Source organism: Anabrus simplex, chromosome 1 (genome assembly GCF_040414725.1).
Source record: "Anabrus simplex isolate iqAnaSimp1 chromosome 1, ASM4041472v1, whole genome shotgun sequence".
Lineage (NCBI taxonomy): Eukaryota > Metazoa > Arthropoda > Insecta > Orthoptera > Tettigoniidae > Anabrus > Anabrus simplex.
Window position 1 is genome coordinate 853,976,880 of NC_090265.1, and position 18,791 is coordinate 853,995,670.

The following is an 18,791-nucleotide window of genomic DNA, read 5'->3' on the forward strand; positions in this document are numbered from 1 at the left end:
TAATTCATTCATTCATTCATTCATTCATTCATTCATTCATAAACCTGCTACTGACACTTTTTCAGCTTAGACACTGATAAAGAACATACCAATTCTTACGAACTATTAGTATTTACAAAAGTGAAATTTTCTGAAAATCACTGAAATTGCCTGGTATCTGGGGACAGCTAAAAATATGCTCTTGGTCCTGAGAATGTTAACATCGCATCGGCATGATCTATATGTATTCACCCAGAAGATCTAAGAAGTTGACAATTTATTTCAAGTACAATGTGGTCGTGAAAATTAAATGTTAATTGGGTCAGATCTATTTCGAATAAACAAGTCTTCAAAACACTGAGTGCTTATACTTGTTTCCTGTATGTGGGAACTCACTCCATCGCTAGACAAAGTGCAGGTTGTATCGTTATGGCTGAACTAGGAAGAGAAAGTGTCTCTTCTTTCTTTTGTAACAAAATTAATAACAGTAATTCTCTGTGTTGAGAAAGTGTAAAACCAACCGTGAATACTGTCTAAACAGGGTTATTTCAGGTCATATTATCATACTAATTACAGAGTTCCATTATATGTTTGAAGGAAAGAGTTATCATTGTTTGATTCACAGTGTTATCTTTATCGTCCTCCTAAAAGAATATGAAGGCAAGTTAGTTTCATTCTTTTTGTAAGCTCTGTTTCTTTTTGTCTAAGAAAAGTCATTAATATTTCCTTCTGTTCAGGCTTTAGTTGGTAAGTAAATACGAACTACCGGTACTCACCTAACGTTTCAGGTTTCCTATACGGGTTCACAGGCCTGAGGTTCTGTTGACATCTTTTTTTTCCAGGAGTTGGGTTTTCTGCTGAACTACGTCTAGATGACAAGCAAGTCTTCACATACAGCAGTGGATCAAACTGCTGGAGTGTAGGTCCCGTAAGATTCAGTCATCTCCGTACAGGCCATGAAGGCCCTTTGAGGAGTGGAAGGTAAACACTTCCTCTATCCGTGACCTCGGCGCTTGTCCGCCCGCCTTTGCCCCCAGGGATTAACCTGGTACTCATTTTTGGTGTAGGCTGAGTGAACCTCAGGACCATATGCATCTCCATAAGTGGAAATATCGTTTATTAAATTTTAAGACTTCCTGGCGGGGAAATGAACCTACGTCTTTCCCGGCGAACCGAGCACACCTTTGCCGCATAGAACAGGCAGTCCTAGTCCTGAGGCGGTGCAGCTCTTTTCAGACACACTCCGAATGGAAGTGAGCTGCATGTAGGCCTACTATTTTAACCACATATCAGCCCTCCTGCCATTCTTAAATTTCTGTCAGTACCGGGAATCGAACCCGGGCTTCCGAGGACGGCAGCTAATAGTGCTAAAGGATACGCTAAGGAAGCGGACCCTGTAAGATTAACAAGCATTAAGTTTGCTACGTATTTCAATGAAAGAACACTTCTAAGAGTTATAGTTTCATTCATCGACACTCAACGGCCGGTGGATGCAGAGTGGGTCTCGGCTCGCAAGTGGCCGCGGCTGGTCCGTGATCCAATAGCTCTGCTCTCTGACTGGCTAACCGAGCAGAAAAGGCCTGGCCACGGCTCTACCGTGGCTCTACACCTCTGCATTCGTGAGAAGGGACAGTGCTGGACCTCACGGCTGTCCTGAGAATGGTTTTCCGTGATTTTCCATTATCCTGCACTAAAGTGAATGGCGGGGTATAGGCCACGGCCGCCGACTCCCTGACCTCCGTGCATCTCCTTCGACGTAACAAATCTCCCGGCCTGCGAGAGGGCATTACCGTCCAAGAGCCCCCCCCCCCCCTTCAGCGGGGGAATGAACACGTTTTAATAGTAGTAGTACACTCTGCCTTGGATACTGCAATAGTGGAGCCTGCTAACAAAAGGCGGAAGAGCTCAACTGGCTTTCCCCCTTCATTTTTGTCTTCCTTTGTTCCTAGTTCTCATTTTTTATTTAAATTTTGAATGTGAAATTGATCACATAAATACCTGTCACTTTCCTCTCCATATAATATACCTACCACTTTCCTCTGGAACTTCTGGCCATTCAGGTGAATACAGCACATTTAAGTAATTAGTAAGATTATCATCAGAGTTGGGAAGTAATTGAGAACAGTAATCGAATTAACTTACTAGCAACGAATATTTTTTTAGTAATTCATACTTGTAATGGTTACTTCAGTAGAAAATGTATTTTTTACTTCTTGAAATAAGATTATAATCGTTACATTTTAGTAATCTATCTGTATCGCGTGGAAGCAGGAACGGAAAAAAATATGGTAATGAAGATGGACTTTTTCAGTAGTACTAAACCAGAGCCCGTAGCTTCGCCAATGCTGGGTGATGTACTTTCCCACTACTCCAAAGCCTTCAAATGTATCGTAAAATATCCATCGCTGCTGGGAATGTTCTTAAAAATATTAAACACAGGTATTCCTTCAAGTGTCCCTGTAGGACAGGGATAGCGAACCTATGTTTTCAAAATGCAATTTCCAGTGATATTTGCAAAATAATATCATGAAAATTTCACTCGAATGGATTTATATGTTATGCAATCTAATACCTAACTGAAGTCAAATGATGGCTTTCATGATGATTTTAAAAGAAAACAACACTAGGCAGTAAAAGTTAATGCACAAGACCTTAATATTGACACGCTAGTCGGTAAATGTTTGCCCTCTCCACATGGTTATGAGTGTTTTACGGGTTGTAGTAAGGATGTAACGGAGAGGGCATATAAGTCTCTGGTAAGACACCAACTAGAGTATGGTTCCAATGTATGGGACCCTCACCAGGATTACTTGATTCAAGAACTGGAAAGAATCCAAAGAAAAGCAGCTCGATTTGTTCTGGGTGATTTCCGACAAACAAAAACGTTGCAAAGTTTGGGCTGGGAAGACTTGGGAGAAAAGAGACGAACTGCTCGACTAAGTGGTATGTTCCGAGCTGTCAGTGGAGAGATGGCGTGGAATGACATCAGCAGACGAATAAGTTTGAGTGGTGTCTTTCAAAGTAGGAAAGATCACAAAATGAAGATAAAGCTGGAATTCAACAGGACGAATTGGGGCATATTTTCGTTTATAGGAAGGCAAGTTAGGGAGTGGAATAACTTACCAAGGGAGATCTCCAATAAATTTCCAATTTATTTGCAATCATTTAAGAAAAGGTTAGGAAAACAACAGATAGGGAATCTGCCACCTGGGCGACAGCCCTAAATGCAGGTCAGTAGTGATTGATTGATTGATTGATTGATTCCTGTTGTAGGAAATATTTTCACCAAATGTAATCGTGTACTTTTCCCCAAGAGGTCGAGTCTTAGCGACAAGAATTTTGTATGTTAAACGATAAATTCATCTCTGTGGTGCAGTGGTTTATACAATTTGTTTTACGTCACACCGACATAGATAGATCTTATTGTGGCGATAGGATGGGAAAGGTCAAGGAGTGGGAAGGAAGAGGCCGTGGCCTGGTACAGCCCCAGCATTTGCCTGGCGTGAAAATGGAAAACCACGGAAAATCATCTTCAGGGCAGCCAACAGTGTGGTTCGAACCTGCTATTTCCCGGATGCAAGCTCACACTTGCCCGCCCCTAACTGATGGCCAGCTCGCCCGGTTCATTATGAATTAACTGAATGAATGAATGAATGAATGAATGAATGAATGAATGAACTGAATTCATGCATGCATGAAAAAAAAAGATAACTCTCTCTTTCCCAGTCACGGATCACCGCCAACTGGGAAGAGTGCCCTTATTATTGATTGATTGAATGAATGAATGAATGTTGTCAGCCTACAGCTACGAAAATCTAGCAACTGAGGAAGGAACATTCCATCTATTTTAACCTAAGCAATATCACATGCAATTTAACACATAGTTACCTTAAGAGAAATAATAATGTCAACGACAATACAAGTATAGTCCTAATACTAAAAGTTGACTTTGAATTTGCTTTCTTTTATTCTCTTTTGCCACATATCTTTTACTATCTCGATAAATGTTGCTGTCCTACCCGGTGCGATCCATTCTTTGTTTAACAATTTTATAATTGTATAACATCCTTTCTCCCTTTCTATTTTTGCTTTGCAATCACTCTTGACACTCATTTTAGAGGAACTTTCACTATTATGGGCTCGTACATTGGAAGCGGAAACCTGCGAAAGGGTGCGATGACGAATTCGTACGAACAAGCACGAAAAGGGCTGAACGATCCAAACCGCTGATGTCAAGCGGGACTGCGGCCATTGGAACCAGTATTGTTCGTCAGTGAACGCACGGATAACTGCGAACTGCGAACTATCCGGATTGGTTTGGATTTTTCAGCGGAAGAGCATTTTACCATCATTGCTGAAAGGCTGATATTTTGACTGACCACACTTCACTGATTACTGCCTATTTGCAAGTCTTTCTAGCTGAGCAGTCTTTACCTGGAAAGGCCTATATTCTTTATTGAGTGGCCTCACATCCACTTCGCTCTGTACGCTCAGTCATTCCACTCAAGCAACTTCACGCACATGGTATTTGGACACGTAGTCAACTAGCAATCACGACACCCGACGACTGTTCCTGGTTCGACTCCAGATAATTCCAGTCAATTCAGTTAACTCATGGATATGGGTCCGATTGCCCGGCAGCAAGTCGAACAATTTAAGAAACGAGATTTCCACTTGCCATTGGTCCAAGGAGTTCCTGGTTCATTTCCCGGTTGATCTACGGATTTTAACATTCATTTGTTAATTCCTGTCGGGACTGGGTGTTCGTGCCATCTTCAACATTAGAATATTCATCTTAATAATAATAATAATAATAATAATAATAATAATAATAATAATAATAATGTCCGCCTCTGTGGTGTAGTGGTTAGCGTGATTAGCTGCCACCCCCGGAGGCCCGGGTTCGATTCCCGGCTCTGCCACGAAATTTGAAAAGTGGTATGACGGCTGGAACGGGGTCCACTCAGCCTCGGGAGGTCAACTGAGTAGAGGTGGGTTCGATTCCCACCTCAGCCATCCTGGAAGTGGTTTTCCGTGGTTTCCCACTTCTCTTCCAGGCGAATGCCGGGATGGTACCTAACATAAGGCCACGGCCGCTTCCTCCCCTCTTCCTTGTCTATCCCTTCCAATCTTCCCATCCCTCCACAAGGCCCCTGTTCAGCATAGCAGGTGAGGCCGCCTGGGCGAGGTACTGGTCATTCTCCCCAGTTGTATCCCTGACCAAGAGTCTGAAGCTCCAGGACACTGCCCTTGAGGCGGTAGAGGTGGGATCCCTCGCTGTGTCCGAGGGAAAAACCGACCCTGGAGGGTAAACAGATGATGATGATGATGATAATAATAATAATAATAATAATAATAATAATAATAATAATAATTGCTTTACATCCTACTAACTACTTTTACGGCTTTCTAGACACCGAGGTGCCGGAATTTAGTCACGCAGAAGTACTTTTACGTACCAGTAAATCTACCGGCACGAGGCTGAAGTAAAATTAAATGGCGTATGGCTTTTAGTGCCGGGAGTGTCCTAGGACAGGTTCGGCTCGCCAGGTGCAGGTCTTTTGATTTGACACCCGTACGCGACCTGCGCGTCGTGATGAGGATGAAATGATAATGAAGACAACACATACAATCAGCCCCCGTGCCAGCGAAATTAACCAACGGTGGGTTTTAAAAAAAATGCTATTTATTCGGGGCGTCGACCTAAGAATATCTTTTGCCCCTACTTTGCACCATATGTTGTGAATCTGCATGTATTTGGAAATGGCGGCAGTGTAAAGTGTTGAATCTGAGGAAAGGAACATTAAGGATGACACAAAAATCCAGTCCCCAGGCCAGGGATATTAATCATTTACAATTAAAAACTCCTGACCCGGCCGGGAATCGAACTCGGAGCCGCCGGGTGACAGGCGGACGCGTTGCCCCCTACACCACGGGGCCGGACACCAACGGTGGTTAAAATTTCCGAGCCTGCCGGGAATCGAACCGGCACCCTCTGAACCGAAGGCCTCAACGCTAACCATTCAGCCAAGGAGTCAGACGAGGCTGAAGTATTTGACCAACTTCAAATACCACCGTACCGAGCCAGGATTGAACCTGCCAAGTTGGGGTAGTGCTCAATTCTCACAGACATGCAGGTCGCATTCAGGTCGTCAACTCAGGCCTCTCCGGAGGCCGCACGCCATTTTTATACCACTCCCTACGAGAACTTCACAGAATCAGACGTGCTTTATTTTCACGGTGCACTCTAACGCCGGCTTGAAGGGGTCTCCAGGAGTTAGAACTGTTGTTTTCTACTAAGCGACTAATGTCTTCTAGGGAGGGTGCAGCCTGTTGCCGAGCTACAGACGACAGTAACCAGCCCATGTTCCATAAACGTGGGGTAAGGGGCTCGAAATGCCTGGCCGAGTAGTGGGTGAGGCCCAGGGGCGTAACGTTAGGAACTTCAGAGGGCCCGCAGACTCCTCGCAAAAAAAAAAAAAGGTCTAGCCTGGACGGAAATGGTCAAGGAAATTTTGTAGAATCAGCCTAAATAGTTTGTTTTACAATGTGTACGTAGAGGAATTGCCCTTGCCGTCTCTCGCAACACCGCGACTCTCTCCTCAGCAAAGCTCTGCACTAAATTATTGTAAAATAATTACAGCAATGAAAATTGTTACCAAAATATCATATTTTAGTTAGAAAATGATACTTTTTTGATGTGTAGTGCATCTGAGATCGTATTATGCACAAATTTTGCTTTTATCACACATTCCTTTTTGCTAGTGGCTTTACGTCGTACCGACACAGATAGGTCTTATAGCGACGATGGGATAGGAAAGGCCTAGGAGTTGGAAGGAAGCGGCCGTGGCCTTAATTAAGCTACAGCCCCAGCATTTGCCTGGTGTGAAAATGGGAAACCACGGAAAACTATCTTCAGGGCTGCCGACAGTGGGATTCGAACCCACTATCTCCCGGATGCAAGCTCACAGCCGGGTGCCCCTAACCGCACGGCCAACTCGCCCGGTTATCACACATTTATTCGACAACAATGTTTAATACAAATAAGAAGTACTGTAGGTGTAGTAACACTTAGTTCAATTCCGAACGAGCTCACTTTGCGCGAAGGTAATAACAGGCTCTTCAAGTGCGCTGTTTGATATTTTTCAAGCATAATTTGAACAGTGATTTAATTTCGTTCGTATACTTTTCTGTGTTGTAATTGAAGAAATTATTATAACTGAGCCTTCGGTATCGGTTACATTGTATAGTTGTGTAGTTGCTGAAAAATGAAACCAATTTTATGTACGAACAACTAAATGGTGTATGGTTCAGTAGGAAGCAGTTAAATAAAACCCATTAAACATTATTTGTTAATCATCTTACAATAGTGATTAATCCCTTTGTTACCGGGTGAGTTGGCCGTGCGGTTAGGAGTGTGAGTTTGCATCGGGAGATAGTGGGGTTCGAATCCCACTGTCGGCAGCCCTGAAGATGGTTTTCCATGGTTTCCCATTTTCACACCAGGCAAATGCCGGGGCTGTACCTTAATTAAGGCCACGGCCGCTTCCTTCCAATTCCTAGGCCTTGCCTATCTCATCGTCGCCATAAGACATATCTGTGTCGGTGCGACTTAAAGCAAATAACGTTTCAATACCTTGGGTGTAATATGGTTAAATAGTTGCAATATCCGCGGATAATCATTCGTGAATGCCAGTGCGGGTGAAGGAAGTACGTTTGCGGAGCGCATGCGTATACTATTTCCTATATCCGCGCAGGGCTCTAGCGATAAATGCGCGCTCAGTTCACTTGGAAGGACGTGGGTTCGATTCCATGTCAGGAAGTCGAAAATTTAAGAAACATGATTTCCACTCCTGGCCACGAAGCCTTAATAAAAATGAGCACCAGGTTAATTCCTGTGGGGAAGTGCAGCCGGGCATAGACCTAACCACTCTCTTCCACTTAGTGCTGAAGTTAAGAAATGTGAAAACCTTTATCTTCCACTCCACAAAGGGTCTTCAGAGCCTACAGGCTACAGGAGATGGCTTGGCCTTTTTTTATTTTTCGCGTTCCATATGTGCATAAAATGTAGGTTACATCGTAGCGACACCTGACTTATCAGAAAATGAGAAACAAATTTGTCCGCCAGAGGAATGGGAAATTAATATGAAAATGCAACTACCCACATTACTAAAATACTTTATTATTATTATTATTATTATTATTATTTGCGAAAACCCATTTAGGGCTACCGTTACTCAAAGTACTTGAAGTGGTTTTTTTCTTGTCTAGACTTCTTTTCTATCTTTGGCCCAAGTTGTTCCATTTTTTTTTTCGGTATGTCCTCTTGGTCAACTTACCATTTGTGAATTTTGGATCTAAATATCTTCTTATTTAGATATCTCCTTGCGTGCTTTCTGCCAGTTTAAGGCATTATTTATTTATTTATTTTTATTTATTTCATTGATCCACTTCATAGTGTGATTTTGTTTTACTCTTGTTTCCTTGAAAATCAACTATCTGTTTTGTGAGCCTGTTAGGGTTTATTATTTTGATGTGCTCGTACACTTATTATTATTATTATTATTATTATTATTATTATTATTATTATTATTATTATTATTATTATTATTATTATTATGCATGAGGAAAATTGCTTCACTGTGTCCTCAACCCCCATGTGTCCGATCTCCATTTACTCATAATCTGATTGATTAGAAGTATATGGGCCACCACTGTATGCAATTATGTGAATATTTGTCCTTTTTTTAGCTTTCATTCTCTAGCCTGATGAGGTACGAGCTTCTCTCATGCCAGGAAATGTGTTGTGCCGATGGCGCGGAGAAGGGCGAGAGGGAAGTGGCCGTGGTCTATGATAGAAACTGCCCCGGTATCTGCCTTAGTGAGGAGAATGGAAAACTACTGACCAGCTCACCGCCTCCATAACGCACAGCTGTAGTGCCGAAGCCACCCTGTTCGCTATTTTTACTAGCTGTCTTATGTCTTCCTCCTAGTCCCGCTTCCTGATACGGGGTCACGGATGAGGTGGGACGAAATTATATGCCGTCTTTTTACGGCCGGATGCCCTTTCTGTCGACGACGTTATGAAAACGAAATCCATGACGAATGAAACTGGGGAAGCAGGTAGAAGTAATCGACTGTGGCCTATGAATAAGAACTGTCCCGGCATTTACCTGGAAGTGAATATGGGGACACCACAGAAAACCATTCTCAGGAGAGCCGGTGGTGGGGCTCGAACCCGCTGTATAGTCGTAGCGCGGTCACTTCTCTCTGTGTTATTTCTAGTTATAGGGTTTTAATTTTTAATTAATATTGTCAATAGATGATTATACAATAATTTTATCACCTGAAATCTGGAGTATATAATCATGCAGATGATAAATAACAACTGTAAAATCTGTAAATCTACATCAAGTAAGATAGGCGAAACTGGAGTTAAGGTCAGTTCAAGAAGGACGATAGCAGCAGCACGAGGAAGACAATGACGACGGAGAAAGTTTTGGCGGTGGGGATATAGAGGGAGGGTGTAACGGCGAAACCTCCCGAACATATACGAATGACGCAGAAAGAACCGAAGGAACGCATCTGCTAACAACTAGCTTTGCTACTGGCACGCCGCGTCAGTGTGTTTTGGTGCCTTGTTTTAGTAGTAGTGAAGTTGCTGTGAGCTGAAAATGGATTATCTTGTACCTCTTCTACTTCTGGTGTCCGGTACGGTTTTATTACACATTTTTATCATGTCTGCTAATAGAATGTCTTACTGTAATTTAACGGCATTTGTTTTCAGTGTGTATGTGCACATTCTTTAGTGATGCCGTTGCATTCTCTACCTGTGGATTACAGTCGACTTAAAGCGCCGCAGTGAACCTTTCACGGTGCTTATTTTTGGTTGTCTGAACACCGCCGACATTGAGGGCAGTATAATTTTTGCTGTTACCAAAAATACGCACCTTGTTATTGTTACTCGAGTTATTTAAATGTTCATCGACAGTCTGGGATTAAAAATAACTCTTCGGAACTCCAGAACATACCTCTAAAAACTGTAGGAGTTTGAAATATCCTACTTCTGTTGACTTCTTTGTTACAAAAGGATAAGACGTTTAATGTTGGATCTTTATATTGAAAGCTACATTCATGTGCTGACGGAACAGACATACAGGCACTGATGTGGGAGTAACCCAACCAAAGTTTAATGTGATAAGTTCTTTGAAATGTTGAAGTATTACAAAGGATAGTATGCTTATCGACAAAAATATTGTTATCCTCGTTGTACTACCATTATGGTCGAGTGAGTAAGTTTGGTAGACACTGGTCTCCTTTGATAAAGTTTGTGGGATCGAATTCCAGCTAAAACTGAAGAAATTTAAGATTTAGTTTCCAGTTACTGGGTTTTGCATAACAACTATCCTGGGGAAAATTCCACACTTAATCGTCCTTTTCTGTTACTTGTACCAGTTTTGTCACATACATATTTCCTGTCCAACCTCCATTGATACGTTCTTGCTTTTTTTCAGACTTAACGTACTAGGTTTGAGAGATTCATAGAGTTCTTAATTTTTATGCCTTTCATAGATCTTCCTATTTGTTTGCCGATACCTTAATTCTTCTAAGGATCGAATCTCTTTCATTAGCGTTAAGAAGGGATGATAAATCTTGTAGCACGTCTCCGTAAAATAATAGGTACCAATAATAATAATAATAATAATAATAATAATAATAATAATAATACAAATAATTATTTATCGACATGAATTACATTCATTGTCAATAGTGTTTAGGAATATACAGTGAGCTTCATTGGTATGTTCGTTGGGACTAAATGGGTAGACCTAGATTCATTATTTGTGTACGCATTACTGGTCATATTTGCGTTCCGGAAAATAAATATCCTTACATCTAATGCAAATCAGAAGATATGAGGTAGAAAATGTAGATGACTCACTGTCACTCCGCATAGCTAGAAATTGTACATTCCAAGGGCTACGTAACTAGCATAATGAACGTCTTGTTTAGTAAGCGCCTACTGACACCTCACTCAAGGACAATGGCCGTTTCAATTTTTTTTTTTTTTTTTCAATTTCCGAGACAATATCGAAATGTAAGTAAGTTGATTCCTGCTTGAGAGATTCTTATCATAGGTAGATGTCCGATAGCGTCTTTATTGGAGTAGTTATGGTCATTTGACCACCCATTATACTCGGCCATCATGGTTAGCAGCATGTTAGTGAAATAATGTCACCTGTTTACCACATTCGAAACTCGTCGACCTTGAGTCCGTGGGGTGTTGGCCTTATTTCGGATTCCAAGGTTCAGGTGCTTTATGAATTAAGTTACTCCAGTACCATGATCTTTCAGTCTCATCATATTACAGACAGGACACAGTGTAGGCCAGTGGCGTCGCGTGCTTAAAATACTTGGGTGTGCACATAGTAGATTAAAAACTTGTACAAATTGCCCCTCAGTCTGTTAATACGCTAACGACAGCCCATTTAGTCTATATTATGTTAATGATAATATTAGATAAACGGACATGAATACAGATATGAAGTTAACACCCGAAGTTTAAAACTAACTTGCATGGCGGTAATCTGTCTGTTAGGTCATCAGCCCAGAGGTTGGTTAGATCCTCAAATAGTACCACGAAAGGCTGTGCAGTTATAGGGAAACTGCAAAAACCAATGGCAGAGCCCAGATGAGGCATATTAGGCAAGATGAGAAGTGAGGTAGTTTGCCATTGCTTTCCTCACTGGACCAGAATGTGCCACTGCAGCACGACTGACCCTATGAGCAACACCTTTCATAAAACTCAGACACTATTTGTCCTCCGATTATTACTCAGCACCACCCATACCCCAGCAACTTCCATATTCACAGCCATGGATGAGACTGGGACCTAAGTGGAAGCTACACTTTGCTCTGGCCTGTGCCAAGAGCAAACCCTCCCCTCGAATTCAAGGAATATATACTCCCATCCTACTGTAGGGTTGCTAGCATAGTTGTAGGAATCGTACTTGAATTGATATCTTCAACTACACATGGTGAAAGCCCGAATCTATTTTGTAAACTAATAGTTACCCAAAAGCCTCTTTGGTTCATTAAGCAATTAAGCTACATCTTCAACTGACAGTTGGAGATGGGCAAAAAGGAACACAGCAGTTATTTTGGAGCTGTTCCGGACTCGGAACTGATCTTTAAATGAACAGTACGCCGGAACATACTGTTCCGTGTCGCCTCTACTCCAACGATATTGGTCTAGCAACATCCTGTTCCGAAAGAAGTGTTCCGCATCGCCTGCACGGTTGTGTCCCATTTGCGATCACTCCCATTACAGTGGAAAACAAGAATGTGAAGAGAAACCAGTTCGTGTCACATTTGCGACCACTGTCAGGGAAGGGACTGCTAATTAGGGCGCACTCCTCACAACCTCTCTTAAGTTTGTTTTACGTCGCACCGACACAGATAGGTCTTATGGCGACAATGGGATAGGAAAGGGCTAGGAGTGGGAAGGAAGCGGCCGTGGCCTTAATTAAGGTAGTTGGAAATAGGAAACCACAGAAAACCATCTTCAGGGCTACCGATAATGGGATTTGAACCCACTATTTCGAATGTAATGTCATCTTTTCGCGCTATCATTTTAGTTATAATTTCTTAAACTTATTTTAATCTAAACATTTTCTTAACATTACGTTCTGGAATCTTCTACATCTAATCCGAGCGTACAGACAAAAATTATCATTTTACTTATATAGTTGAAAGTAGGCTGAGTGGCTGCGCGTTTTAACGCGCTACGGCTATGGAGCCAAGCTCTGCATTCGGGAAAAGCGTGGATTTGATCCCCACCGTGGGCTGTTCTCAGAATGGTTTTGTGTGATTTAATATTTTCACTTCCAGGCAAATGCCGAGACAGTTCCTATCCACAGGCCAGAGCTGAGTTCTCCCACCCCACTGTATAAGAAAGTGTAAGTTAACTGCTGGGTTTGAAATGAGCTATAATTGCTTTAAAAAAAGGGGTAGCACTGTGGAAGAAGCAAAGTGTTACAGCAAAATCCTTTGTTTTGAAATTGGAAAGTGTAAAATTTAAAACGCCCATCTTTTGACCTACTTCTTAAAACTCATTTAACTGCCTTTACACCCACAACCATGTGGTAACTATAAATAAAAGGTTCATTTGAGTCCTTTTTATTCTCCGTCAGTACCGGTATTAACGCATCAGTCTCAAACGGTAAATATAAGTAATGTAATAAGTTTCAACATATGATTCGTTAGAATCCTAGTAGCCTATGTAGTTTCGCCAGGTATTTGAGGGATATCTTCCTGTACCAATCCTTCAGTAGGGAATTCCCTCACAGCAACCTGTACCTGACTGTTTGTATGCCACTGATAAGAGTGATCGCAAATGGGACAATGCTTAACCCGTCAAAAATAAACTGGTCTTGTATTCTACCTGACTGATCGCAAATGAGGCTGATGGCAAATGGGACGACACCGCCTGCACTCGGCGGGACTGGTCTAGCAACACCCTGTTCCGAAAGAACTGTTCCGTATCGCCCTGTTTCAGAAAACTAATAATATTGCTTAATAATATTAGAGCTCATAACAATACTTAGTTAACCAAATTGTTTCGTAAAGATGTATACATGACTAATAAAATGTCTTCACTCATAATATTAGTTAATTAGTCAGCTGATCCAATTGGAGGTTAGAATCGATTTGTTGCATAATGTTCTTGGTTTGTGTTTGTTCCCAGTAGTAGGCTAGTGTTTGATTACAACAGACTATTAATCCATATGTTCAACAGGCTCACTTGATATGGGTACCGGTAAAAGAATTAAAAGTAATGTGGGAGAAAAATGTCCTTTGCGGAAAGTTTTTGGGTTGCAGCCTACTGCACACTCTATAACCCTCCTTGCTTTTTTTTTTTTTTTTAATGTGCTCTTACAAATCTCTGAGATGGACCCTAGCAAAATCTTGGTTTACTAGTGGTAAAAGCGAAGCATTTGAGGATAGATTGAGACTCCGAGCAGAACTGCACCAGGGAAAGATCTCCAACCATTAGTCATCTTATTGTTCAAGTCGCTTAGCCTTACAGCCCTAGCATCGTTGACACAACCAGGCAAATTCCCATAAACATAATACTGTAGAATTCTAAGTGGCGGTGGTGGTGATTGTTTTAAGAGGAAGTACAACTAGGCAACCATCCTCTATATAATTCTACCGGGCGAGTTGGCCGTGCGGTTAGGGGCGCGCAGCAGTGATCTAGCATCCAGGAGATAGTGGGTTCGATCCCCACTGTTGGCAGCCCTGAAAATGGTTTTCCGTGGTTTGCCATTTTCACACTAAGCAAATGCTGGGGCTGTACCTTAATTCCTTCCCACTCCTAGGCCTTTCCTATCCTGTCGTCGCCATAAGACCTACCTGTGTCGGTGGGACGTAAAACAGACTATAATACTAATCAGAGAGATAAATGGAATGGATCAGACACTTCGATAAATGAAGGTATCGGCCAACGGAAGACAAGGGTCATGAAGGGCGTGAAAATGAGACTCCCTAGGCCTCGCAACCTAATACCATCGGGATCGCAAAAGAACAAGAGTTGACCAAGGGACATCAGATAGAATAGATGCAAGTGAGGAGCCTAGCAGAAGTGGAAGCAATGCCAGGACTCACCCAAGAACCCCATGGTTGCCGAACCACGCTCTCAACTGAAGAATTCTAAATCTGGGCCACATATGAGCATTACATTCAAGGAAGGTTTCCCATATCGATCAGCAGATGCTGCTTTATACTCATTTGGTGCATCAGTTTTTAGCGTTCCACCAAGTACTCCACAAACAAAAGGAATACCGTCAAGTTCAGTGAATATGACAAATGCAGTTCTTCATCATAGTCGACCAACCAAGATGCAACATCGTGAGGAAGGGTGTCATCTATCGCTGGCATAACTGTAGACTGTCGCTTTTGAAATACCATGCATATCAGAAACACAATGATACTGTGCAACACTACCTAACCAGTGTAGTGCTGTTAGTGCTCCATTCCTTGCAGTGGAGCATTATTAGATACTAGCAAGATACCCGTGCTTCGCTACGGTATTATACTGAAATTTATAATTGAATGCTTATTGTTTTAGATATATAATCCGCCGAAATTCGCGATCTGACTCGTTTTCTGCGATAATCCACCAAAATTCCCGATCTGACTCGTTTTCTATTAGATTACGGCACGTTTCCTCCCATTTTTCAATCTTCCTTTCCAGCAATCGATTTCGTACTTCCCGGTCTAGTCTCAGGTATTCCTCCCGGTCAGTTGGGTCCGTAAATCTTTGCCATCTTTTCCTATAATCATTTTAATATGTATAAATTCCTTCAGGAGATCCGGCGTGGTGTCATATTGGGTGCTTTGGCGGCACTGAACCCGCAGCCGGACTGCATTCTTAGTCATTACCCGTCCAGGAGCCTTTTCCAGCGCGGTCCGCACATTTGACGACGGTCCGGAACATTATTATTATTATTATTATTATTATTATTATTATGTGTTGCTGGAATGGCTGATGACAGGGAAAACCGGAGTATCCGGAGAAAAACCTGTCCCGCCTCCGTTTTTTCCAGCACGAATGTCACATGGAGTGACCGGGATTTGAACCACGGAACCCAGCTGTGAGAGGCCGGCGCGCTGCCGCCTGAGCAACGGAGGATACTTATAAGTACATTAAGAACAGTAAAATCAATTGGTCTCACCTCCTTCTACACCCCACCGCCGTTAAGTTTATTTACCGCCACCCCCGCCCCCCCCCCCAAAACAAATTAAAAGAAGGCTTGTTTCTTTATGTTTAAAGGAGATTCCAAACACCAATGTTCACGTCTATTGCCTTCAGTTTTGAGATATAAGTATCCCCATAAAAATAATTTATTTTTTTCACTTCATTTCACACTACTCTTCCCCCCCCCCCAAGTGAATTTTCCCGCAAGAAATACTTGTTTCTTTAATAGTAAAAAATCTTCTAAATACCAATTATCACGACTCTAACTTCTTCAGTTTTTGATTTATGTGTCCCCATGAAAGAAATTCAATTCCTTTACACTCCCACCCTCCAAGATGGTTTCCCCACCGAAACGCGTTTATCTTTGTTTTTAAAGGAGATCTAAATACGAATTTTCACGTCAGTAACAACTTTAGTTTTTATTAGATGTACGCATTCTCATACAATTAAGTCAATTAAATTTTCAATTCTTTCACCACCCCCCCCTTCATTGGATTTTCCGAGAATACGTCTTTCTTTACTTTTAAAGCAGATTGCAAATATCAAATTTCACGTCTGTAACCATCTTCATTCTTGACATATCAGTAGCCTAATTAAAAGAATTCAACACCATTTTCAGTCACTTTTACCCACCCCCCACCACCCAAGTGGTATTTCCGAAAACTAAAAATACACGATTCGTTATGTATAATAGAGATAAAAAATACCACTTTCACTTCTGTAACATGTTAAGTTTTTTTAGATATACTGTAAAAATTCTCATTTTAAAATTTCACCTCTTTTGAGTTCCCCTTAAGAGGAGTTTCCAAAAACAAATCACCTATGTTTCTTTACATTTACAGGAGATTCCAAACACCCACTTTTTACGTCTGTAACATTTTACGCTTCCAAGATATTCTGTAGATATAGCCTTTCAAAAAATTCACCCCAATTTGTCACTCCTGTTTAACCGCCATTATTTGGAGTTTCCAAAAACTAAAAAATACGTGTTTCTTTATTTTTAAAGGAGGTCACATATACAAATTTTCAGTTCTGAATTATCTTAAGGTTCTGAAATATAAGTATCCTCATTAAAGGCATTCAACCCATTTTTCACCCTTTTGCACCCCTCCTATTGGGATTTACAGGAAACAAAAAAATACGTGTTCCTTTATTTTTAGAGGGGATTCTAACTACCAAATTTTACATCTGTAAATTTTAAAGTTTTAAGATGTAGACAAACTCATTTTTAAAAAGTCATCCCCCTTTTCACCCCCCAATATTTGAATTTTCCAAAAACGAAAAAATACGTGTTTCTTTACTTTTAAAGTAGATCCCAAATACCAATTTTCAGGTCCGTAATATCTTCAGCTTCTGAAATATAAGTAGCCTCATTAAAGGCATTCAACCCATTATTCACCCTTTTACACCCTTCCTATTGGGATTTTCCGAAAACAAAAGAATACGTGTTTCTTTATATTTAAAGGAGATTCTAAATACCAATTTTTATATCAATACACTTTAAAAGTTTTGAGATATAGATACACTCATTTTAAAAAATCACCCCCTTTTCACCCCCCCCCCGTTAATTGGATTTTCCAAAAACAAAAAAATACGTGTTTCTTTATTTTTAAAAGAGATCCCAAACACCAATTTTCAGGTCTGTAATATCTTCAGGTTCTGAGATATAAGTAGCCTCATTAAAGGCATTCAACCCCTATTTCACCCGTTTCACGATTCCTATTGCGATTTTCCGAAAACAAAAAAATGCGTGTTTCTTTATTTTTAATGAAGATTCTAAATACCAATTTTTACATCTGCAAACTTTAAAAGTTTGGAGATATAGATTCACTCATTTTTAAAATTCACCCCCTTTTCACCCTCCCATTAATTGGATTTTCCAAAAACAAAAAAATACGTGTTTCTTTATTTTTAAAAGAGATCAAAAGTACCAATTTTCAGGTCTGTAATATCTTCAGTTTCTGAGATATAAGCACCGGTATCTTGATTAGGCATTCAACCCCTTTTTCACCCTTTTTCACCCCTCCTATTGGGATTGTCTGTAAACAAAAAAATACGTGTTTCCTTATTTTTAAAGAAGATTCTAAATACCAATTTTCACATCTCTAAACTTTTAAAGTTTTGAGATATAAACACACTCATTTTAAAATTTCACCCCCCTTTTCACCCCCTTAGCGACGGAATATCCGAAAATCCTCTCTTAGCGAGCACCTACATCTTAATATGAATATATCCCCAAAATTTCATTTCTTTATGTCCAGTAGTTTTGGCTCGGCGATGATGAATCAGTCAGTCAGTCAGGACAAGCTACTTTATATATATAGATTACCTCTGCTATCGAGCACATATTCAAATGTTCTGTAATCTAACATACATCTCTCATTGTATTCATGTTTGTTCCCTTACCAGTACAGGCTGTTCTTGGCCTAAAATCTATTGGACTGTGAATATACATTCGCTCCTCATCACCATTTGAATCATTCAACCATTTTACTCATCTTCAATTTTATTCAAAATATTAAAATACCATTCACTTTGGTTTCACTAATAATACTCATGGAAATAATCATATTGTTTGTATGTTTAAGGAATATCTACTGACAATTTTTACTCATAAACTAATGGGCTTAACTAATATTATTACCTAATAACTCTATGAAACGTAATACTCATTATTAGTTAATATTAGTGGTTTCTTACTAATAATATTAGTGAAAAATGTTTTACGGGACAGGGCCCTGCACTTGGCGGGACTGGTCTAGCAACAACATATTCCGAAAGAACAGTGTTCCATATCGCCTGCACTCGGCTTTATTGGTCCAAGAGCGACTCCAACGGTCTTCATTGGTCTAGGTGTTGGAGAATCGCGCATGTTCCGCTGGTTGGCTGATTGTTCCGACTCCGGCCGAACGTGAGTGCTAGTTCTCTGCACTGGTTTCGAAGTTCTTTGAAACTTGACTGCACTGGAACATCAAGGGAAGGGAACCCTAAGACTTAAGAGGCACGCATCATAGTCAGCATTTTGGCAGACAGCGAATCCGCGGTATGTATG

At 40.9% G+C, this 18,791-nt stretch overlaps 1 protein-coding gene across 1 annotated transcript in view; it reads left to right on the top strand.

Moving 5' to 3' along the window:
• Window positions 1-9,537: 9,537 nt before the first annotated feature.
• The window catches only part of LOC136857632 (uncharacterized), a 68,245-nt gene continuing 58,991 nt past the window's right edge, over window positions 9,538-18,791 (top strand). Inside the window, exon 1 of the mRNA XM_067136430.2 lies at window positions 9,538-9,690. Within this exon, the coding sequence (XP_066992531.2) occupies window positions 9,654-9,690 (37 nt within the window). The 5' untranslated portion in view covers window positions 9,538-9,653. The remainder of the gene's footprint in view (window positions 9,691-18,791) is intronic.